Source organism: Manacus vitellinus, unplaced genomic scaffold, assembly GCF_001715985.3.
Source record: "Manacus vitellinus isolate BGI_N305 unplaced genomic scaffold, ASM171598v3 scaffold_8_pilon, whole genome shotgun sequence".
In the NCBI taxonomy this organism is placed as follows: Eukaryota; Metazoa; Chordata; class Aves; order Passeriformes; family Pipridae; genus Manacus; species Manacus vitellinus.
The window spans coordinates 19,345,068-19,369,317 of NW_021940864.1; the positions used below are offsets into that span (position 1 = coordinate 19,345,068).

General features: G+C 43.9%; 1 protein-coding gene across 1 annotated transcript; it reads left to right on the top strand.

Moving 5' to 3' along the window:
• The first annotated feature begins 874 nt into the window (after positions 1–874).
• Positions 875–23,810, top strand: MRPS18A (mitochondrial ribosomal protein S18A). The gene is made up of 7 exons (XM_029965111.1): positions 875–908; positions 971–1,033; positions 1,196–1,227; positions 4,553–4,657; positions 13,308–13,431; positions 14,251–14,317; positions 23,067–23,810. Exons 1-7 carry the CDS (start codon positions 875–877, stop codon positions 23,209–23,211), a joined length of 570 nt encoding a protein of 189 aa, XP_029820971.1. The 3' UTR covers positions 23,212–23,810.
• The last annotated feature ends 440 nt before the right edge of the window (positions 23,811–24,250 follow it).

Genomic DNA, 24,250 nt, shown 5'->3' on the forward strand with positions numbered 1-24,250 from the left:
TGTGGTCATTTGAAAACAAGCCCCTTCCACACATCCCACAGAAGGCCTGAAACACTCCTTGACATGAGAGTCACCCCAGAGCCCATCCAAATAGGGCAGCCATATAGTTCAAGCAAAACCACCCCTTGGTCTTCCTCTCATTGGAGAGCTAGGAGAGACTCAAGAGCTGTGGCAGGAGTGTGGCTCAGACTTCCATAACACAAAGGCAGCAGTACACCTAAATTCACCTCCATTCTCCTGAACATGAGGCAGCAGTGTGCCCGGGTGGCCAAGGCCAATGGCATCCTGGCCTGTATCAGGAATAGTGTGACCAGCAGGACTAAGCAAGTGATTCTTCCCAGTGGTGAGGCTGCACCTCAAATCCTGTGTCCAGTTCTAGGCCCCTCAATTCAGGAAGGCCATTGAGGTACTGGAGCAAATCCAGAGAAGGGCAACTGAGCTAGTGAAGGGTCTGGAGCACAAGACCTACAAGGAGCAGCTGAAGGAGCTTGGGTTGTTTAATCTGGAGAAAAGGAGGCTCAGGGGGCTTTATGGCTCTCTACAACTACCTGAGAGGAGGTAGTAGCCAGCTGGGTATCTGTCTCTTCTCCCATGCAACAAGCGACAGGACAAGAAGCCATGGCCTCAAGCTCCTCAAGGGAAGGTTAAGGTTGGACATCAGGAAGGATTTCTTAACAGAAAGTGTGGTTAAACATCGGAATAGACTGCCCACGGAGGTGGTGCAGTCACATTCCCGGGAGGCGTTCAAGGACAGAATGGACGTGGCACTTAATGAAAACGAAAACCCCGGGTGGAAGGCGCTGGGCAGGAAAAAGAAGACCTTCCCGCCCCGTTCTGCCCCTCGGCTGCCGAGGCGGGGGGGACGCGCCCCGAAATGGCGGCGGCAGCACCGCCTCCGCCGGGGAAGCGTAGTGACGGCACGCCGGCGGCGGCAAGATGGCGGCGTCCAGCCTGCTGTGCGGGGGCTGAGGCGGCTCTTCGCCGGGGCTCTGGGGGCGGCTGGGCCGCCCCGCCGGCCGGGCCCTCCGCCAGGGTGAGTCCGGGGGCGGCCCCACGCTGCCCCGCCGTCTCGCCGCGGTCGCGGAGAGATGGTTGCGGTCACTGTAATTCGCCTTCTCCCAGTCCCCAAATACTACTTCTTTCAGGCTGAATGACTCTCATTGTGTCCTTCTGTCTCTTTTTTTTTTTTTTTTAGTTGTGGAGGTGACTGAAGGCAACACGACCACAGTAAGTCCCTGTACCCCTTTTTCTCAGTAGCTGCCTTTGCTGTCACTTCTCCTTCCTTTAGCCTCTAGTCATGTGTGTGGCCGTGTGTGCCCATGCCCGCACCCCCCCCTCCCTCCCCCTCTCCCCTAGCAAAGTTAAGAAAAAAAGGGCTGTAGGGTGCGTTGCGAGTGCAGGTAAGCAATAGAGGATTTGGCTGCCAAAGGTCAGGATTGTCACCCTGCTGCTGGTGGCAGGTGCCTCCACTCTGAGCCACCTGTGAGCTCCAAACCCCTCGCTACAGTCCTGGTGATGCTGGAAGCCCTGACTGGAGGCATTCAGAACCCAAAGCACCACAGTTCTTCAGAGGGTTCATTTCTTAAACTGGTGACACTCAACAATGTCTCAAGTACAGGCACAAAAGAGGGCATGGTGGCTTTGTTATTCCATCGTGGGCTGGCAACACGATGTGGCACTGAAGGATGGCTCTGTACCAGCTGTGTGCCATGCACATCTCTTGCCTTTGATCTGTGTTGTGTTTGGTAACCACTGTGTGTGCCATACTGACTGCAGGTGATACAAAGCTTGCATCTTATAACACACATGGTAAGAAAAAATATTTGATGAAAGGGGTATTTTCAAAGAAAGGCCTTAAATACTAAAAGAAAACAGCCCCTGAAAATAGAACAGAAGTTCTGAAGTAACTGCTGAAGAAGAACATCTTCTCAGCTACACTTTAGGACAGAAGGAAAAGATTAAAGCAGTAGAATTTGAATTTTACCTAATTAACATCGTCTGATCTATTGCACTTTATTGAAAGAATTGTCAAGGAGATTGCAATATTCTGCTTACATTATTTATGCCAGTAGCAATCTATGCCTTGACCGGAGACAGGTAACACAGATATTTTGAAATATATAAATAAGGAGAGGGGAGAAGGAGTAATTTGGGAATAGTTAGAAGACAGTGCACCTAAATGCTAATCTCTATATACATAAATAATGAGAATGGGATGGACTTTTTTTGCTTGCTAATGAAACAGACAAAACCTGGTTGTTCATCCCTTTGAAAGTCTTAAGTATTTTTGTCAAAAATGTATTTTCTCAAAAGTTTTGTCTTATTTGTATTAGTGGACATTGTCATGTTTGAAACCGGCATGGAGCAGGTTATTTGTTCTATTAGAGATTATATATCTAAAACATATGGCAGTTAACAAGATCTCAAGACTGTCAAAAAACCCAAGTTTAAGGTGTGATACTAGGTGTGATAGAGAGTATCTTTTTCTTGCCTTGAAATGCCAGGCAACTAATCTCTGCCCAGAAACCTGAAGAGAAGAGCTTGCAAGCATGCCCTGAAGTTGTTCTAACCAAAACAAGGGGTAGTGTGCACACCAACAACACACACAATGTATTTTGCACTAATATAATTTACATCCCTTTGCAAAGGAGATGTAAATTATAATCTCAAAGTCCCAAAACATTAACTGAGGTTTGTTGTAAAAAAGGTATGCATTACATTAGCAGAGCCCTCTATAAAATTAATTCTTCCTGGAGATTTGGAGTTTTTTGCTGAGTAATATCCTAGCATCAGTCTAGGATCCGTCAGTGCCCCTAGATGAGGAAAGTCTTGTAACAAACAGTGTAAATTGAGAAACCACGTTTGTCAGTGTATCCATTGGTCACTCCATTTATCCTGCCAATTCTCCGTTCGTATTTCCTGAACCCATCTTTCTATGCTTATCTTTCTATGTGTCTTTGTTTTTATCAGTATTTAAGGAAGTCTTTGACATGAACCAGATGAATGAATCCCAGAGAAATCTGGATTGGATCAGCATACTGAGAATGTAGAGCCTCTTTATGCACTCTTAAGTTGTTCAACAGAAAAATAGCAACTGAGTGAATTAGCAGTATTGAAATCCTCAGTAATTGGGGAATAATTGCTAAAGCCTATACACTGAAAGTTATCTCAAGAAACAGTGATCTTGACATAGCATTCTGAATCTGTATTCATTTCCAGCATGAAATTACAGTCAAAGTACAATCTAAAGCCAGACTGGCAAGAATCAAGACCAAATACACCAGCTTCCCAAAAAATAACTTTACTGATTAATAAAAAATTAGATACTGGCCTACATTTTATATTCATAGTTAGGTATTTGTTTCTGTAAAACTGACTGTTTTACTTGTGGGAGGTAGGAATCTTACTTAAAATTTGACAATACTGCCTCTTTGAGATAGCAAGATGCTTGAACTACAAATAACTTATGTTTCCATTTTCCCATCACCAGACAAGAAAGACACAAACCCAGAGTATGAAAGAGTTCTACCAGTTCAGCTGGATGCCAGTTTGCTGTGCATGCTTACAGAAAATGTCTTGCTTTTATTTTCCCAGATTTTCCAGCACAGAACCTGATGGTTTCTTAAAAGTAACCTTGCATTCCACCCAGGGTTTCTTTTCAAACTCTCTGGTGCTTGCACTGTTTGAGTCTGTCAATTGATGCTCAGAATCTGCATTTAATCTTAACTTGACCAGAGGAAGCTTGCAAAATATTTTGGAGAAAAAAGGCTTAGTTTTGTTGGTTTTTCTGTCCATCTGGCTGCAGTTTGAGATAGCTCTTGCTTCTATTAGTAAGTCCTCAAGAAAAAAAAAAAAAAGTGCACATGTAGATAGACTTCATATTCCTATATTCCTACATATCTACTTTTAGAAAACAAATTTGTCGAGTTCTTCCTTTACACACCTTCTACATCTCTTTGCATGTTACTTGTGAGAAAACTTGAGTGTTAGACATCACCACTTTGTAGTGATGTAGAAAAGATCATCTTATAGTCTCGAAAAAGAATTGTCCAGCAAATTAAACTGGATAAAATATTGGTGTATGTAAAAAAAAAAAAGAAAAAAGAAAACCACAAACTCCACAGACGTCTCCTAGCAATGCTTTCTTAAATTTAACTTTTGCTCAGAATTTGCCCTCTTTGTGATTTATAATCACTACAACTTCAAGGCATGGTGTTTCAAAAGAGTACTGCAATAAACAGAATTCGGGTGAATATGAGAACTTCACACTGACTGTCAACTAGATTACATTTAGTAACCTTTACACAAGAATTTACCAAAGGGTTTTCTATGCCCTCTGGATTTTTCTTCTCCCCGTAGTCTGTGGCATAGATGTACCAAAGTGCTTGGTGTACCTATATAAAAGTGAGTTGAATGCAGATACTCTTTTCCTTACATCTGCACAGAACTGATCAAAGTATTGTGGGCTTCATGAAAAGTATTCCTTTAGTCACAGGTGCAGGTAGAGGTCTGAGCTATGCCTGATCACTATATCCTTTAAATTTCTTCCTAGATTGAAGGGAAAATTATAGAGGATGCTGAAGCACCAACTCCTCCAAACCCCTCTGGCCAGTGTCCCATCTGTCGCTGGAACCTGAAGCACAAGTACGATTATGTGGTAGGTTTAATGAAGGAATTCCCCCAACTTCATAGCTAGGTCAGATGACCCTCAGATCTACGTACTGCACAACCTGCCCCCCTTGTCTTTTGCTGGGTGTAGTAAAGATACTTAACTCCATTTCTGCTTCTCTTGGGTGTAACAAGAGCTTTCTATGGAGTAATCGTTTGCCTTGGCTGATGGTGTTCCTGGGGAAAAAAACGGATGAGCTCGTATCAAATAGATTTGGAATTATACAAATGGCCATCTGCTCTGGGAAGGCCATATATTTCTTCTGTGCCCAGCTGCCTTTCAGCATTGCACTTCCAGGAGAATCAAACTGGAATGCAGCATTAAGTCAATGGATACAGGCGTGTTCTAACTCCAGAGAGGCCAAAAGACCTGGCTAGATCAATTATATGACTTCAAGCACTACAATTTCTCATTGGGTCATTGCCAATAAGTTAATATCTGTTTCATATAACCTTTAAAAGTGTTGATGAGTACAAAGGAGAGCATACATTTTTTACATACCTTGCAACAGAAAAAACAGGTTTTGTTCAAGCTTTTTGCAGGAAATGCTAATGAGAGGTTCATTAACTAATGAGGGCATAACTAACACTAAATCTAGACTATGAGAAGAAAATCCTGTAGTACTTTAAAACAGAAGTACAACAGTTAAGAACACTTTAGAATAAGAAGCATGAGATAGAAGATGCAGAATGTAACTTTACAAGAGGTCATTCAAACACAGAGTTTACAAAGGGACTAAGTTCCCCCCTTGCAAGCTAAAAAAACTCAGAATAAGTTAATGTCAATAGGATTAGAGAGATATAAGTACATTGGAGGAAAAGAAATGTCTGTGAGAAAGAAATTCCATTAATGAGAGAAGGGGACTGAAAGCCACATTTGTTGCAGAAAGACTAAGCATGTAGTCCTAGTGCACACACAGAAAAGAAAAATCATGTTTTAATATCTGTGTAGTAACGGCAATGTTGAAAATGTAAAACAACAGGAAAAAACAGGTGTAGAAATCACTTAAGCATTGAATTAGGTACAGACCAACAGGTCTGGATTGCATGTTGCCCCAAGATCTTGAAGGATCTTAAAGGAATTACTAACAAATATATTACTTCACTCACAGGATTTTTTTAAAGCATGAAAAAAAAATCCTAAGGAATCACCAAATGGTTTGAAAGTAGCAAGCAAAATAATAAGTTGAAAGAGGAAGGAGAATGATGCTGATGATTACCAGTTGGTAAATAAAATGTTGCAAATTCCAAGTAAAATGGTATCAGCTAGGAGTAAAAACAAATAATGGATTGAACAGGACTAATTATGACTCATGAGTTATGAAGAACATGAGTACAGCAATAAGTGCCAGACAAAATACTTGCAATTACTCCAGACAGGTGAAACAGCAGATCTGAGATGTAAATGAAATATGTTTAGTATCTTTAAAAGCCTGTGTTGCAGAAATCAAGGCTTTAGGATCTGAGTATTGTCAGTGATTTTGACTCAGGTTGGGTGCAATGTTAAACAGGGAAATTAGTTGTTGGCAGGAGAGTATTTAGTGTTCTCTGGTCTGGTTTCTCAGCAACCTGGGAAACTTAAAACACAATGAATTTGCAGATTATAATAAATTAGGTTAAATGGCAAATACCATTAAGGTTTGGAAAGTACTACAAAAAAGATCGTGTTTATTTTATGTCGCCCATGTTTGAACACAGCATTTTCTTGGAACTCATTTCTTCTTCATGTTTGCTGAATGGTAGTGTAATCAAAACCAACCAATCACACTGGAAAATACTTTGTTAAGGTTACTGCAGCTACGTGACTTTTGTATGCAAGAAGTCAACAGCATCATTAAACTAGAGATTTACAGAAAGCATTCCATGAACCACATATTAACAACTCAAGAGAAACTATAAACTGATGTTCAGGGGTAAAATGAGCTGTGGCAGTGGATTAAACTTGGAAATTAATATATAGACTCAGTTTCTAGTGCTGTATGTGGTAGAAGACTGTTACATGTAGAGATAATCGTGCCATCAAGAACCAAAGAAGCAGTTTTAGACAATGTGATGGTGTAGAGTCTGAATTCCAGGATTAGAAATGGGTCTCAACAGACACAGTAAAACATGAGTTTTATGTGTGTTTGTAGAGTGAACTAAGGTTACAAGTTTTCTTCCACACTTCACTTTGATTCTTAGATCCTGATTCTTACTGTTCAGTATGGAGGCAAGAGAAAACCAAATGTGAGGAGAAATCCTGCAGCCAGAGTCTTGTGAATCATTGCTAGGATCCTTTCTAAGAAATTGTGGTCCTGAGAGACAATCTAGGAACATGTCCATCTCAGCTGTCATACAATTTTTGGATGCATATGCATCTAGTGTATATATTATCCAGTACTACTCCAGTAGAGCAGAGGAGAACCTGGACAAAAAAACTAAAGAGAGCAGTGTGAACTAGTATTTTGTAACTGTAGAAGTTTCTTACCTTATGTTTAGAAGCATCCCTCTGTGGGGCTGGTGAGAACTAGGAGAAGTTTCAGTTCTGGAGTAGACCACTTCTTTTGCTTGTGTAAGTCCCTTATGCTTTTGAATGCTTTGTACTGATCACAGATTTTCAGGATTTTAAATGTAAAGGTGAATAAAAATCTCCCTTTTCTGCACTAAAGTGGTCTCTGCTATTTTCTTTGCTGCAGCAGTGATGAGCAGCAGAATCTTGAAATGCTTAAATACTAAAGTGCAGGCATTTAACTGTGTGGGCTGTTAAGCAGTGGCACAATTTACTCACTGGTGGTTAATTGTCCTAAATGTCTGTAAATTGAGAACAGCTATTTTTGTTAAAGATATAGCCTAGTTCATAGAGCATAACCTATAAGCTGTGCTTGGTAAGAGATCAGAATGGATGGATCACAGTGGTTCCTTTGAGATTGATAAACTGAGATCAGTCGGTTGCACAGAAGGGAAAGTGTGAGCTTTTTTGCTTGAGACGCTTGTAATTGGACTGAATGAGGCACTATGAAAAGGGAAGTGTTGAATTAGCCCCTGAGGGAGCTGAGTAATATGACCTCACAGGACTTTCCTTTTGTCATGAGCAACTAGCACAGTCTAAAGTAGTGGCATAATGAGTTACTCTGGCTGTCAGAGAACTGGGGGACCAGTGTCTCCAAAGTTATTAATCAACTGAACAGGCATTGTGAGCACTAGCAGGTCATGATTCCAACCTGCCTCAGCTGTGGTGTGGAGGGCTGCAGTTGTCTTTGCCAGTTCAATCCTTAGCCTCTCCTGTGGCTCAGGATAACAGAGCTTAAGATATAAATTCCCACAGTTTGTGGTCTGTGTGTGTCCATCCAGTGAAACTGAGGTCTCAGTTGATTTTTTTTTTTCACATCTATTGGAGATAAAAATATTATTTTGGTCATTATAAGGATGCAACTGGATTGAAAACTGCCATCCAGTTTTGAAATGCCTGGAGAATGGTGTACAGCTCCCAGGAGTAGAAGAGAAAGGCAAAATTACACTCTTGTATAGCTGGAAATAATGACTGGTGGACTTGTCCAGTACAGCCCAGTAGTAATTTGTCTGCACAGACAGAACTGTTCTCATGGTAAATTAAGGTTTTAATAAATCACATATAAGCAGTCAAGGATCCTGCTTTTCAAAGTGTCTGCAGACACTGAAATGCAGAGATGCCTTGCATTTTGGTTACCGTCCATTCACAAGAACATGCGGTATATAGCATTCCATTTAGCAAGTTTGTCCTGTTAGAAGTGAAGGCTAAACTTGTTTTTCATTTCCCCCCTTATCCACTTCAGACATCATTAGTTTGAGTAGGCAGTAAATATGTCATCTTGCTTTGGCAACAATTAGAGGAAACCAAACTTTAAGCTTTGCCTATTAGCCTATTATTAATTCAATCCAAGTTGTTTTCATCAAATGCTGCAGATCACAGGGGTGGGAATCTGAGTCCAGCCTCATGGAAGCTGTCCAGTGATTAAAGCAAATCCGTGGTTATGGGCTTGGCTGTCCACTAGCACAAAATGTGATTTTCATGGAACATGACGGCACCATGAGAACTTGCCAGACATTTTTTTCTTTGACCGCTCCACATATTTGTTCACTTCCCTCCACAGCTGCCCAGTGAAGTTGGCTGTACCTGTGTGCTTTCTCCCAGTGGTAAGATACATCTGTGCTAGTACTTTGGGAGAGCACCTGGCCTGTTAACTGTGGGGATCTTCAGGAATGGACAAACCTTCGGTCAAGCGTGCAGCATTTTAAGCCAAATGGCATGAGTGTGATTTGGAGCTGTAGCAGCTGGGACATAGATGATTTCAGTCAAGAAATGACTGCCACACCAGGGTGTTGGTCAGTTGGTGACAGTGTTGGTCAGAGATGATAACAGAGAACAGATTTTCTTGATTTGTTTTTCTCCCACAGAGAGAAAAGGAAAGACTATCTCCCTTTGCTTCCCACCTCTCCCCTTTGCATGGAAACACTTGATAACAAGCCTGTGACTCCATGAGGTGTGGTAGTAATATTGAGAAATCACTTGGACCACACACATGCCCTTCACAAGAGCCTGTGGCCTACTTAGGCTTTCAGGAGTGCAAAAACTGGAACTGCCTCCAACTTGCCATTAGCTCCTTTTTGCCTCCTCTCCACAGAGTAATGCAGCAGGCTAGTAGCAAAGTCTAGCAAGTTTTTTTCTTTCTAGGCACTTGGAGCTGAACATCCGTTTTTCATTCAGGGAAGTGGTGTGTCCTAAATGGCAAATTGAGCTGTTGGTCATTTGAAGAACCAGATGGCTAAAAAAGAGCAAAAAAGGGAATGAAGTTTTGCCCTGGTTTCCTGAATCCAATCCAGTGTGTTTCAGGAGTGGTTGAAAGTCAGTGACCTTGGACTGTTTGGCTGGCCTCCATCCAGTTTCTACCAATGCAGCTGGCACCATCTGGTTCCCTGGTTACTGTTCTCCTTGGCAAGGCCATGTGTCAGCTGGGCTGAGGACACTCCACTTCCATTTTAACCATCGACGGCCTCCCAGGAGCTTTTTGCTTGTTGCTCAGCTGTGCTTTTCTCGTTCTTTGGATACAGCATCACTCTGTAGGGTGCCCGATAAGTCATTTGATGTCAGTGAGACACTAAAGTCAGTGTCTAAATGTCAGTGAGCCTTCATAATGCACCATTGTTTTCAAAGGAGCTAGATCTGAAAATCAGCCTGAACACATTTCACTGTAAACCAAGTAGAAGTAGAAAGGAAGCCAGGTGAGGGAAGAGGGAAATTCTGTGTCATGATGGTATTAGTGAGGGGAGGGGGGAAGGACAAACCAAACCAAAAACCAAAACAAACAAAACCCCTCTAAATTGTGTCTGTAACACTTGTAATGCAACAATTGTCCCAGGTGACTATAAAAAGGGAAATGTTATATCCATCTTAAAAAGGATAGAAAGGAGAACCCTGGGAACTACTACCTGTCAGGCTCACCTCCATGCCTAGGAAGGTCATGGAACAGATCCTCCTATAAGTTGTGCTAAGGCACATGGAGGACAGGGAGGTGATTCAAGACAGCCAGCAGGGCTTCACCAAGGGTAAGTCCTGCCTGACCAACCTGGTGGCTTTCTATGATGGAGTGACTCCCATCACTGGACAAGGGAAGGGTTACGGATTTCATTTATCTGGACTTCTGTAAAGCCTTTGACGCTGTCCCCCACAACATCCTTCTCTCTAAATTGGAGAGAGATAGATTTGATGGGTGGACTGTTAGATGGATAAGGAGTTGGTTGGACCGTTGCATCCAGAAGGTAGTAGTCAGCTGCTCAGAGTCTGATGGACATCAGTGCCAAGTGGCGTCCCTCAGGGGTCCATACTAGGACCAGTGCTATTTAGTACCTTCATTAATGACATAGACAAGGGGATCGAGTTCACCCTCAGCAAGCCTGAAGATGACACCAAGCTGAGTGGTGCAGCTCACACACCTGAAGGACAGGATGCCATGTGGAGGGACATGGACAAGCTCAAGAAGGGGGCCATGGGAAACTCATGAGGTTTAATAAGAGTAAGGTGCTGCGCCTGGGTCAGGGCAACCTCTGGTATCAGTACAGGCTGGGGAATGAACGGATTGAGAACAGCCCTGCCAAGAGGGAATCAGGGGTGCTGGTAGATGAGAGGCTGGACATGAGCTGGCAAATGTGTGTGCACAGCCCAGAAAGCCAATTTTGTCCTGGGCTGCATCAAAGGCAGTGTGGCCAGCAGGTGGAGGAAGGTGATTCTGTCCCTCTACCTTTCTCCTGTGAGACACCACCTGGAGCACTGCATCCAGCTCTGGGGTCCCTAGCACAGGAAAGACATCAACCTTTTGAGTCAGTCCAGAGGAGGAACACCAGCATGATTAGAAGGATGGAGCACCTCTCCTGTGAGGAAAAGCTGAGAAAATTGGGATTGTTCAGTCTGGAGAGGAGAAGGCTTCAGGGTGACCTAATTGTGTCCTTCCAGTGCCTGAAGGGAGCCTACAAGAAAAACAGAGAGAGACTATTTGCAAGGGCATGTAGTGATAGGACAAGGTGGAATGGCTTCAAACTGAAGGAGGGGAGATTTAGATGTCAAGAAGAAATTCTTTACTGTGAGGTTGGTGAGGCACTGGAATAGGTTGCCCAGAGAAGCTGTGGATGCCCCATCCCTCAAAGTATTCAAGGCCATGTTGCATGGGGCTTGGACCAACCTGGTCTAGTGGAAGGTGTTCCTGCCCATGGCAGGGGGGTGGAACTCGATGATCTTTAAGGTCCCTTCCAACTCAAACAATTCTATGATTCTATGACAGCATCTGTCAGAATTGGCCATTACCAGAAGGCCATCCTAAATTCCAGCAGCCCCCTTCACAGCTGAGGTGGTCTGGTGCTATGGAGGTGGATGAATAATTCCTAGTTAGCTAGATTTCTGAATACTCATTTTATATTCACTTGTGATTGTTTGCTTTTGCAAGGGCAGTAAATGAAGCTAGGAATGCTCCAGGGAGCTCTTTGTAAAAGACGAAAGATGGGGGGTGAGAGCAGGTCTGTGAGTCTGTGAACAGGCTCACCCAACGTGAAAAGCAACAAGTACTCTTTGTTCTTGCCTGTTGCCCTAGACAGGGGGGTGTAGAGTTCTGACATGCCTCATTTGAAATCTTATTCTGTCTGAGTGCTCAGTGGCAGGTCCCCTCAGACTGCAGGCAGCCTCTGCATGGTTCTGCTGCCTCAACTATGAACATATTTACAGCAGCAATGGAGAAGTAAACTCTCACCAGCAACAAGTCTGTCAACAGAAGGGGAAAAAATAAGCAGAGTCTCCAGAGGCCCTTTGGGACAACTTATGCTGACATCAGGATGTCAAGGGGGCCTTCTTATGTTGGCCTGAGGTACCTTTGCACTGGTGCTGTGTGTGGAAATGGAGAGCACATACTGAATCCTGGGCTGTTGTACTGTGTACAGTTAATGGGACACTCGTGCAACAGCTGGTGCTGCTGTGTTTAAATGTTTGTCATTCCAGCCCTGTGATACTATCTGATCCTAGAGATCCCTTTAATTTTGTTTTTATTAAGAATGCTTTACATTTCTAGATCATTGGTCTACTCTGGCCTCCAATCGGGAGGTCTGGAGACACACTATCTATAACACTGCTGCTTCTTTTGAGAAAGCACGCAGGATCACTCTCGAGGAGAAAAGACAACGTAGAAAGAGCCGTGTCTTGTCGATACCACCTAAGGAGTCCTTCTGCTGTACCTTTTGCAACCGGACTTGTCTTTTTCCCACTGGCCTTTTTAGCCACCAACGCGCTTGCAGCAACTGTGGGTAGAGTCCTTCCCAAATCTTCATTTGCAAAGCCTAGCCATGAATGAAGGAATTGGAAAGGTCAACAGCAGTGTAGTCTAAATGGTTCTTGAATCACAGATGAACCCTCAGCATGCTTTGAGTGCTCCTTCCATCCAGCATGGCTGTCACAGCCCCATCTTATTAAGATGCATGCACAGTTGAAGGACTGAAGGCAGCAATTTATCCTATTAGGCCTTTCTCATCAGCACACGTTCTTTTCTTACAAAAAGCTTCCTCATGCAAGATATTGGATCATTGCCCTGCTCTGCACCCTTCCAGAGAGACGTGAGGGAAGTTCTACTATGGGAAACTCGATAGAAGTTTGAGGAGTAGATAGCAGAGAACAGTCCTGCTTTGAGGGAACAAAGAGGGGACCAGAAGTGGTCTAACATATCTGTGACCTTTAGGATAGCAGCTGTGATGGCATTTCAAGTTGTGTAAACAGTGTCCACCTGTGGGTCTTGTGTAACTGTGCCTGAGTACCTAGGACACATTATCTTAGCAAGAATCTTGGAGCAAGTAGTGAAACAGTGAAGGAGCAGAGATTGCAGCTGACATCATGTGTTTACACTAATGAAGTCAGGGGAAGACTCAAGCCATCTGAGTGACCTTACTGAGCTAAGCTGGCAGGCAGCAAGTGACAGCAAGCAAAAGCCACTTGTTGTCAAGCTGCAGACAAAATGCGTAGGAAAGAATCATTGTTTTGTTTTGAATTGTTTTGAATTCTGTACACAGCACAAGGGTCAGCACAACACCTTGAGTACCAGCAGTTAAGGTAGCTGTAGCACTGATGGTTTGCCCTTCTCTTCCTCCATCAGGATGTCTTGCTGCTGAGTCAGTTTATCCGTTCTGATGGAGGGATGCTGCCACGAAGGATCACAGGCCTCTGCTTGGAGGAGCACAAGAAGGTTGCTGTCTGTGTGCAGATGGCTCACCGTGCAGGTACCTAGCCTCCACCTGAGACAACCCTTTACTGTGGAGTACCTATAGAACCCCTTGAGAGGGGTCTCCTGCCCAGTAGGTATAGCTCAGTGGGATGTCATTGTCCAGTCACCCAGCAAACTCATTATTGTCCAAATACTGGGACAGGGTGATGGAGCAGAGACTGCTTGTTCTGCTTACTGTGTGTCTTGTCTCCTACCATGGCAGCAGACATTTATCCCTGTAGCTGAAACTACCATTGCAGAAAGATCTGGAAAGTGGCTCAGTCTCTGTTAACTAATGATTAAACACCTGCTTCTGAAATGACGTGATTTAGTGTAAGCTTACCTACCCCTTTAGTAACACACAACTCTCTACCATCTGCCGTGTGATGGCTTTTTTACCTTTCCCTGGGACTGGGACGCAAGTTGTCACAGTCAGAATATTGTGCTGATCGTTATTACTGGTACCTAAGTTGTATCCAAGTTAAATGGACTGAGAATGTTAATAGTCAGATTTTCCATCCTGGAAATGAAATCTAATTGGACACCAGTGCCCTATGTCCTCTGAAAAATCCTCTGCAGTGAGCCCAAGTGACAGTGTCTTTGGTGTGTATTTCCTTCCTATACCCAGCAGAACCTCCCAGCTTTGTCTTGGCTGAGGTGCAGGTTCAGCAGTGACTAAAGACAAAATATCTTTTCTACTGTACTTGAGCTTTTGCTGTGCTGTCCCAGTAGCAATCTGGGTTTCCTGGCTTACGAGGTGTAATGTGACTTCTGAATGCTGTAGAAGCAAGGAGGCGCTGCAAAATATTCTCACACTTTTCTTTTTCCGTTTCAGGTTTGTTGCCAAACCACAGGCCTCCACTTCCTGAAGGGCATATTCCCAAGAGACCCCAGCTCAACAGGCGAGTAGTCTTGTCTTTCCACATTTCCTTTTTTCAGGAATAGATTGGAAGAGGAAACGGGGTAAAACATGCCTCAGGCAACAGGGTTTATAAAGAGTACTCATAGCATTTTGGAGAAGTAAGATCTGTCACAGTATTCTCTAGCCAATCTTTTAAGGACAAGCCACATCTCATACAAACCATTTATCCACACAGGATTAAAACTGCCACACGTATTAGGGTCTGCCCACCCTTCCTCAGCCGTGCTCGCCTCCTCATCACTAACAATCAGTAAGACAGTCACAGGAGGACACCACAGAGATGGAGTCACAGCACTACAGATTAGCTGAGGCTGGAAGAGGCCTCTGGAGATTGTCTAGTCCAAGCTATGTGACTCAAGCAGAGTCACATAGAGCAGGTTACTCAAGACTATGTCCGGTCAGGTTTTGAGTATATCCAAGGATAGACCTTCCACAGTTTCTCCAGGCAGCTTGTTCCAGAGAACCACTCTCATAGTGAGACAGTGTTCTCTTATGTTCAAGCAGAATTTCTCATTTCAATTTGTACCTGTTTCCTCTTGTCCTGTCACTGACACCTGCCTCTGTCTTCTTTACACCCTTCCTTCAGGTACTATGAACATTGGTAAGGCACGCCTGAACCTTCTTTTCTCCAGATTGAGCAGTGCCTTCTCTCTTAACCTTTTTAGCCCCCCAACAGCAGCAGGAGGGTGCCCAGGCAGAGTAACAGCAGTGAGTGGGGGACCGAGCAGCCAGCAGGGGCCCATCACAAGCCTGTTGCCTTCTGCCCCATCCCTGTTTCCTGTAGTCAGCAATTCACCCTCTGTCTGCCCTTCCTATGCAACAGGATCTCTTTCTCCTCCCCAGCCTCAATGGCCCCTGGCCTTTAGTGGGCGAAGGGAAAGCCTGTGGCTGCCTCCTGTTCTGTGCTGGGCACTTGGAGGTGCTAATCCCCTGTTTATAACCTCACACTCTGTTTCCATGGGGATGCCAGAGCGATGTATGAACCTCACATTAGCAAGCCATGGGGTTACCAGAGGCCATGGCCATTGCTGGGAGAGCTTGGAGTGCAGGGCTGAGGATGGCTGGAGACTCCTGCACTTCAGGTCTGACTCTCTGCAGTGGAGATTTGAGAGAGGTTCTTGGAAATGTCCCTTAGAAGCTGGCATGCTGCATAATGTAGCCATCAGATACTTCAACTGTGATAACTTCTTTCCTGTGTCTTATGAGCCTTGGGGATTCTTTAGTAGCTGTTGTCTATCTTGTAGCTGTGAGGTAGAGCACATTATCTTGTTAGCATTCACACTGCAACCCTGCTTAGCAGGCTGAGACTGGAAATGGTAAGTGCAGTAACTTGCTGGACTCCACATCTGATTCCCTGACTCTTACAAATTGTTCCGTAGATTTCTAGTGAGAACAAGGAATTAATACCTCCGGATACATTCTACATGCAAGTAGGTGTGCTACACCTCTTAAATAAGGGATTTAAATTGGAAATTAGTATCCAAGCTCTTCCTGTTGTATTGCTAGTCCCTCCCTACACCACCCTTGTTTTTCTCTTCCCAGTGAGGGAATGTAGGAAGCAGGGTGGAAGCAGAGTTTAGAAAAAAAGAGCAGAGCTGTTGCAGAGGATATGGAACAGCACTGAAATAGGCAGGCTTTGGGGTCTGGGTGGAGACAAGAGAATAGGATCAAGAAATCAAACTGAAAGTTTTGGTGGTGAGCCTGAAACTAAACAAACAAGTCAAAAAACCAGGATAGAATGCTGGTGTACTTCAGGAGTGCTCTTCTGGTCACTCATGATTCTTCTCAGCCAGATGGAAGGGGAAAGCTCTGTGTTGGAGCCTTGTGAAATCTTGCCATTGCAGTTCTGTAAGAGTTTTGACTGTGTGTACCCTCACCTCTATTTCCCTCATTGCTCTCTGGAGCAGCAGCTGGCACCACATAAGGCAGGAGTTACAAATTGCTTCCTTCCTCTAGCCTGAAGGGCACCTACATGCTGAAGTCATACAACCAGTACTTATTTTGGGAATGAGGCCAGAGCTCTTATCAAAAGTTTCCCACATAAATGACTTGTCCAAGCTTACCTTGTCATTACTTCTGTACTTGTTTCTGAAGCTTCCTGTAAGTCTGTAGTAAACTTGGGAAGCACCCAACCTGTGGTGCTGCCAAATGCAGGTGAGCTGACAGAGAAGAACAGGGGCAGAATTGGGCTTGGACTTTGGAGTGGAACAAGCTGCTCTGTTCAATGCCATGAGAACATGACTGGGTCATCCTCTAAACCTGTTTGACATAATATCAGGCTGCTCACCGAACTTAGCTTGTTTCTTCATTGTGTTTGTGTCTGCTGGATTTTTAAGTACCAGTTCAAGAAGGGATCAGCAGGATCTACAGAGAGCCTACTATAGCAGGTAGGCTATAGGAATAGCTGTAGTAGGCTATAGTGTAATAACAGCTATTACACAGTTAAGTGATGTATTTTCCAAATCCTTGAGTTTCATCTCTTTGAGATTGCTATATTGGCTGCTCTAGCCATCTTTACCACTGTGCTTAGATGAGAGGTAGCAGTGCCGTTTTACACTGCTGCTGTAGCCCTGGGAATGCCAACAGGGAGAAACTGAGGGGCCTCATAATACACTTGGGTCCCTTGTTAAAGCTTTTCCAAGACAGGAACACAGGTAATGTACATTCCTTAACATCAGGTTATCCAGCCCTTGCATTTTCCATATCTTCCTGCAGTGATGGCTTTTTTCTCACTCCACTAGTGTGTCTACTCTGTGTGTGGTGTTGAAATATGCTCTTTACAACCCTCCCCCTCCAGAATAACTCTCACCAGTTAGGAGCAGATGGAAGTGCCCATGCTGTAGATGCTGAAACTGTTGAATTGCCACCAGCTGCTTGAGGAATCTTTTACCTGATCTCTGAAGGAGCCAGGGATCCTGGAACAACAGTTTGCCCAGTGCTGTGCACTGGTGCTCTCAAAGGTAAAAAAAGACATCACTTCCTTGGCTCTACAGGAGACTGGTCCTACTTAGGCAAAAGAAAGTAGTCATGAAGCACCAAGCCAGCAAACAGAGAGGAAGATAAACTAGGATCAAGGTGGCAAACTGAGACGGATAGTCCTCACAGGTGGCTACTGATATCTAATATACTGAGAATTTAGGCCATTCCCAGACACATGGCCTCCCTTCTGCTCTCTGTCGCTCATCTGCACTTATTCTCTTGCCATCAGAACTTGCATTGCACATGGAGGAAAGCTTTGCATACAGAAGACACAGTTCCTGCTATACCATTCTAAAATAAGGAAGTGCAAGTTGAAAAGAATAGATAGAACACTGTAAAGGTGTATTCTGTGTCAAGACTGGGACAATAAACTTTGTGCTGCTGAAGGCCAGTGTTTCTCTCAGTCTTACCTGTACTTTTGTGTGCTCACCCTTCTCCCCTGAAATTCCTCTCATTGCCCCACCCCATAAGCAATCCATTGTTTCTTTGCTCTGAATTGAGAAATCTTTCACTTTTGTAAGGGAGGGACTTCTGAGAAGTCACTGTCTGCTCCAGATGCTACCCCACATAATTCTGTGAGTATTCCTACCATCTGGGGACTGCCTGCCTTACAGTTACACTGAGCTGAAGAATGTCTTGCTGACAGTAGACTGCAGCATCAGCTGCTAGAGTGCCAGGACAAAGATGAAAGCCTAAGATAACCTTCAGGACTGATTCCACTCACACCACCTGAGACTGAAGGCGATTCATCATGGGAAATGTAACTTGGAGTGGGAGTCAAAAGCCCAGTACCTCTACTGTAATACAGATCTCAGCATTCACTTACTGCATGTAGACTCACAGCAGCAACCCCTGCTTGGCTGAAGTCTGGCAGAATACTTCATTTGGATGAGCAATCCCTTTCATTTCTCTCCAGTCTTGCAAAGTTCTGGTTGGTGCTCCCTTTGGCCAGGCTTCTTCCTGGGCTGTGTCAGTAGTTTTGAGAGCAGCTTCATTTGTTGCTGAAAGAGGGACAAACCAGCCTGATGAAAAATTGATTTGTCTCTGAGGCAACGTACAGGCCATCTGCACAGGAGGAACCCTATGGTTCCTGGGCAAAGATGCTAAGGAAGTACACAAAGAAGGACTGAGGAGCTGTGTTAATGTATGCAGCACCAGAAAGCACCAGAAAAGCTACTCCTCAGCTATTAATTTGCTGCATTTATGGCTGTCTTGGCCAGGATGTTTGGCCCATGTCATGGTCACCCTGATTAAAGTGAGCCTGCTTCAAATCTGGCATGCACTGGCTAGCACCTAGCTGGGATTAAAAGGTATCATGCCACCATATGGAACTATCAGCAAACTGTCTTGTTTTAACAAGGGTCAGGCATGCTGACCTGTCACTGATTTAGTGTTGTGAAGTGTGGATTTATCATACAGAACCCCTCTTCCTCTCAAGAAGGTGCTCTTCTGGTGCTTATTGAATGATGTTTTCCAAAAAGCATAATTCCCGTTCTATTTTCTGAAGTGGTTTTATTGTCTCAATTGTAGGAACTTTGGACATTCCCTTCTGCATGCCCTAGATTTCTCTGCAGTACTGGGTTTTCACTGTTTTCCAAGGGATGGTTCCACAAGCAAATTTGTCTTGCCAAGGATTGACCCCTCATCCTCAGCCTGAATTCTCCCCTTCATAACTCCTGCTGTTACTTCTGCATCCATTCATGCTCCAACCTGATATGTTCCAGTTAAGTGCTGCAGCAACAAAATATTTTCACTAGCCCAAGAGGCTGAGGGAGTTCTCAGTGATCTCACCAGCACTGTGCAGGGTGACAGACTGTTCTCATACTCCAGAGTCTTGTGTGTGCAGGACACTACACACTAGAACCAATTGGGAAACAGCCAAGCTCAGCTGTAGGTCAAACTTCTTCCTTTAAGTAATGGAAACCTGAATAGCTCAGTGATTTTCTTTTCACCGTGGAGGTTGTCACGTAGATAATGTGGACTAACACTCAATCCAGAACAGTCCCTGAATTCAAGACAGTATCTAGATGCTCTCTTAATGTGAATATAGCACTCATTTTCTTCTGGCAGGTCCAAAATATTGATTAAAGCACAACACTCTAAAGTTGTTGCACACACCCTTTCCAAAAGGACTAGGGGATTTCACAGGTTCCCTGAGTCTCAGCTCTGTCAGCAAGAGGTGCTGTAAGATTATGGAGTACTTGATTTTGAGTGCTCAGCTGCCACTCCATTTTCAATTTCCTGCTGGAAGAGCATAACTTGGCACAGGTAATATCCAAGTTAATCCCTCCTCCATCACCTGAGCTGGAGGAGTTGCTGTGTGTTAGGAAAGAAGCAGGTTCCATGTGAATTCCTCATGAATTACAAGGTTCTCAGGCTCTGTGGACACCTCTCATCCCTAGGAGCAGAATCTGGTTTCACTGCTATCAGCATTTTACTCCAGCAGCATGTGGTTTCTCTCATCTGCGTGGAAACTGTGTTGTGCATAGCATGTGAATTCAAAAGCAAAGAGCCAGAAAGATTGCAGGTGAGCGAAGCCAAGAGGTGTCGTGGGAAGGGATGTGGCAGGGAAGAGGCAGTCTCGCCAGCACTTTGATCGAGTGCTTCCTGCAGTCTGTAGCCCTCTGCCTTCTGCTCTTAATCCAAACAAAAGCCATATTGAAAAAGTTCAGTGAGGGTTCAGAAGTTCAGCCTTGAACTGCACCAACATGGCCTTTGCTTGGGCTGTGTGCAGCACTGTGGTTGCCCCATTTCCCTTACCCAGAACATGGAAGCCCTGTGCCTACTCCGGGGAGTTAAGTAGCAGCCTCCAAGGGGGAAGACTTTGGGGCCCTCCTGCCCACTAAATAAAATCCATGGAAACAGACATCCACATGCTACAGAGATTTTAGGCTATTAGAATGACTGCAGGAGACTAACCACAGTTGTTTCCATCCTGCTTATATCTTGCCTTTTCCCATCAGGGAAATCCCACCAGGATTTCCATCACACTTCATCCAAACTACTTATTTTTGCAGCTGGAGTGTAGGGATTCTTGTTGTTGCTCAGGACTCTACCATACTCAGGGGCAAGCAGAGCCCTGAGGTGAGTCACCATTCCCAAAACTGGCAGTTCTGTCCCCCTGTGCCCAGAGTGGGAGCTCTGCACACCGAGCTAACGGGTTTAGGAGACAGCGGACCAGCTGCATTTGGCATCCATGTGGAGGGTCTGTCCTGACAATCCTCAGACCATCCATCAATGTGTGTTTGTAGGTGGTTATAAAAACTCCCCAAGACAAGCCATGTTGTCGGATACAATGAAAAGTTGGGAGACTTGGCTAGAAAAGGGGGTATGCTACCTTACATGGATGGCAGAGTTTGCAAAAAAGTCCCATGTGCTGGCCTTTGAAGCTCTCGTATGTGAGTTTTGTGGATTGTTTTTACTCTGTGGAAAAAAAAAACTGTGTGAGACAGTAGGAACTGGAGTTAGTCAGAGAGGAAAAGGAACTTTGTAGACTGACTGCTCCCAGGGATCAGGCTTTTGCGCTGCTGAATCAAGGTAAAAAAAAAAAAAAAAAAAAAAGCCAGCAAACAAAATAGGACAAGTTTGAGTTTGGGACAAAGCAAGTATTAAAAGCCCTAAAACCAAATGTGCTCCAGGAAGGGAAAGCGTCCAAATGTCTGTTTCAGTTAACAATGAAAAGCCCCAGCCTGCAGTCCCCAAAGGAAGCCAAAAGCCTGGACCAGAGGGCTGGATTAGACCTGCTCAAAAGAGAAATAACAAAAGCTTTAAAATCAGGCCATTACTAAATCCTCCTTCCTATGCAGAATTGGGGTGTGCACTTCCAGCCCCCACACAGAAACAGAGGGATTTCTTAAAAAGCCACTGTCTGTCTAAACCTGCACACAGCATTGATGTGTATCTCACATTCACACATTCACTTCTCTCCCAGTGAGATCATTTATTATCACGGGAACACTTTCCCGTAATCGTGTGGACACGTGACCAGAACTGCACTTGGCACACTGGTGCATTAAAACAGTTTGGGATTTTTTTTTCCTCCTTTGCCCTAAGTGCAGTCTTGCAATACCAAAACTTGTGCTACAGCTGTCCCCCTGCAGCAAGGAGAATATGAAAAGAAGGACCTAGCCCATGTGCCCATCTAATACCCCCACAGCTTCTCCCAGAGGAGTTGCCTTGCTGTGGTTCTTTGCCAGATTCCAAACTAGGGACCTGCGTTTGGTCTCTCTGAACTCTCCTTGCATGTGAAATTAGAGACAGGAGACTCTCTCCTACTTCCTGTCCCAAAGTTGTTATGTAAGGGATTCCACTAATGCATGAGCATAGCATTACAGGTCAAAAGGGACTAATTGAAGGCACAAATAGGAGAAGAAGTAGTTGGATCTTGCTCTGTGTCGTCACCCAGACCCCTCCTGCTGTTGCTTCTACATGTTTTAACTATGGTAAACTCCTCAAAGCAAAAGCAAAGCATCTTGGAAGTGGCTTCATTTCAGAGGCAGGAATCTCCACATGTGATTAATTTTTCATTCTGTGCTGTTTGGGAGTGCTGAGTAATAAAAGGGCTAGGAAGATGGGCTGTTACATACTCTGTAGCTGCCTGGCATAGCAAGCTTTCTTTGTAGTTCTTAGGAATGTCCCAAATGCCTTCAAACAAATGCATTACATGGTCTCTATCCAAAGTTCTTAATATCTCAAATTTGCACAATGCAAATAAAAGGTAACAAAGCTGTTTGGGGAGAGGATGACTGATTGAGGTTACATTAAGACCATGGGATTACTCAACAGAGGCATGCAAACATCTCTGGACAAAGTTTATCAGTCTGTTCCAAATTCTAATTTGTTGGAGCATTGTTTGTGCAGATTATGCTAGGGTTTTACTTTGGATCTTTATTGTCTGAAAAGACTCCTCTTTCTCTAAGGACCTCTGTTCCCCTCTCTACTGGTAGCAAAAGATTTAAAGCCTAACAAAACTTGAGGCCACCCAGTCACAGGGTAAGATTTCCAGTAACTGATTCTGGATCTGAAATCCCCTGCCTGTTTGCAAAGCCAGGTCTAAAACTTCAAATGGTAAAAAACAGAGGATATTTGCCAGACATTACTCTTCACAGAGATTTGTAGTTGTGATGATAATTCCATTCTAATACCTCTTACACTGTAGGTGTTGACTTCCTGCACCAGCAAGCTGCAACAATACTGTTGTACAGAGAACACTAGAGCAAATTTGGACATATGAAAATACAAAACTAGGCCAGAAATCCATTCCATGCATAAGAAATAAACAATTATCCCCCAAAAGTAAATTAATCCCTTTTTAAAGACTTTATTTCTCACAGCATTTAGCCTTTGTAATTAGTTTACCTTATTGAGACCAGCTGTTGAAATAACACTTCCCCTAGAGGCTGAATGCATTTAATCTTGGACTTAGTTGTAATGATGGGATTTGGCATTCCAGTTTAGCTGCAGGTGGACAACTTGCCAGCAGCCTGGAGACTACACCTGATTTGCTTTGTGAGACTGAAAGTCAAGCAGGTGCCAGTGGGTTCAGTACAGAGGTGAGCTTAGAAATTCCAAAACAAACAAAAATTGCTTTCCAGTAGTCCCTCCTGAATTAAGAGAGCTCTGCTCATGGTTATTCCTTTTATAAATAGGCATGTGGGGAGGCAAAGGCTACAGTGCCTGCTTCTGCTTCAGTTAAAACCTTTTCTCAGTGATCAGTCTCCAACTGAAACATGTTTGTGTTGTTTTGACAGATACCTGACCCGCTGGTCCATCAGATCTGCAAAGCCCATCTGGAAGAGGGGCCCTAAGTGGTGCAAAAAGCCCTTTCCAATCGGACACCCTTTGCTGAAGGATAATGTAAAATATACACGAAAGCCTCTCTCTTTAAACCACTAGTGGCCAGAACTGGCATAGTTAGTAAGCACATGTTTTGCACTGGTCTGCTTTTTTATTTTTCCAAGTTTGTCAATATCTCCAATTTTCTTATTCCAAAATTGTCCTTGGTACTCTATATTGTGTCCAGCTGTGATCTGTTCCTCTAGAATACAAGATCCATCAAAGCAAAGTTCAGAGTGCAGAATGATTTGAAGAAAGTAAAGGGCAAAGACTTTCGCCTCAAAGCCAGAAAGGATCTGAAGGCTTTTGTTTCTTTATGTTCCACATATGGGTTTGGGAAAGGATGTTTCCTTCTTTTTCCATCAGTGAATGGTGTTTCCCAATTAACATGTGTTTCAACTCAGATTTGCACCATTTGGGCTGTGACGCTGATGGAAGAAAAAGTCCCCTCAGCACTAGGTTTCCTTGGCAGGAACAGAAATTGTTAATGACTACTGAAATTAATTTTTTTATTATTATTATTATCTGTACTATCCACCATTTGCAGCAGAACACCTGTGGCCGTGGCAGACAGGTATATGTGTCTTACATATCCCCTTAAGGATTCCTGGCTTGTGCTTCACTCCTGGATCTGAGAAATACACAGTGTTGACATCCTTGATGACTTGGCCTGTTTTTTCTGCTTTGCAAATACATTTGTCATAAGTCTTCCATGTCAGTGATATGGTTGCTTCCTAGGATAGCTTGGGAGTTGATAGATGTGCCTTATTGTCCATCTGGTAATAAAAGGTGGCACCATTTCTCTCCCTGTATAGTACACATATGCACCTTCCACCTACTGTCCACTGCTGCTTATGGGCCTGGTATGAAAGGCTCATTAAATTTATCAGGGTCATTATTGATTTGGTTCCATTTCTTCACTATTTATCTGAGGGCTATAAAACAGCACAGCTTTTTATGTACTACACCACTTAACCTTGAATTGCTTTTATCAGAATCATCTGCTAATACCTTACAGCATGGGCAGGAACAAAAGGTAAGGATAAACCCATATTATCCAGGAAATCAAATTAGAATAAAATGATTCTTTTTAGCCTTA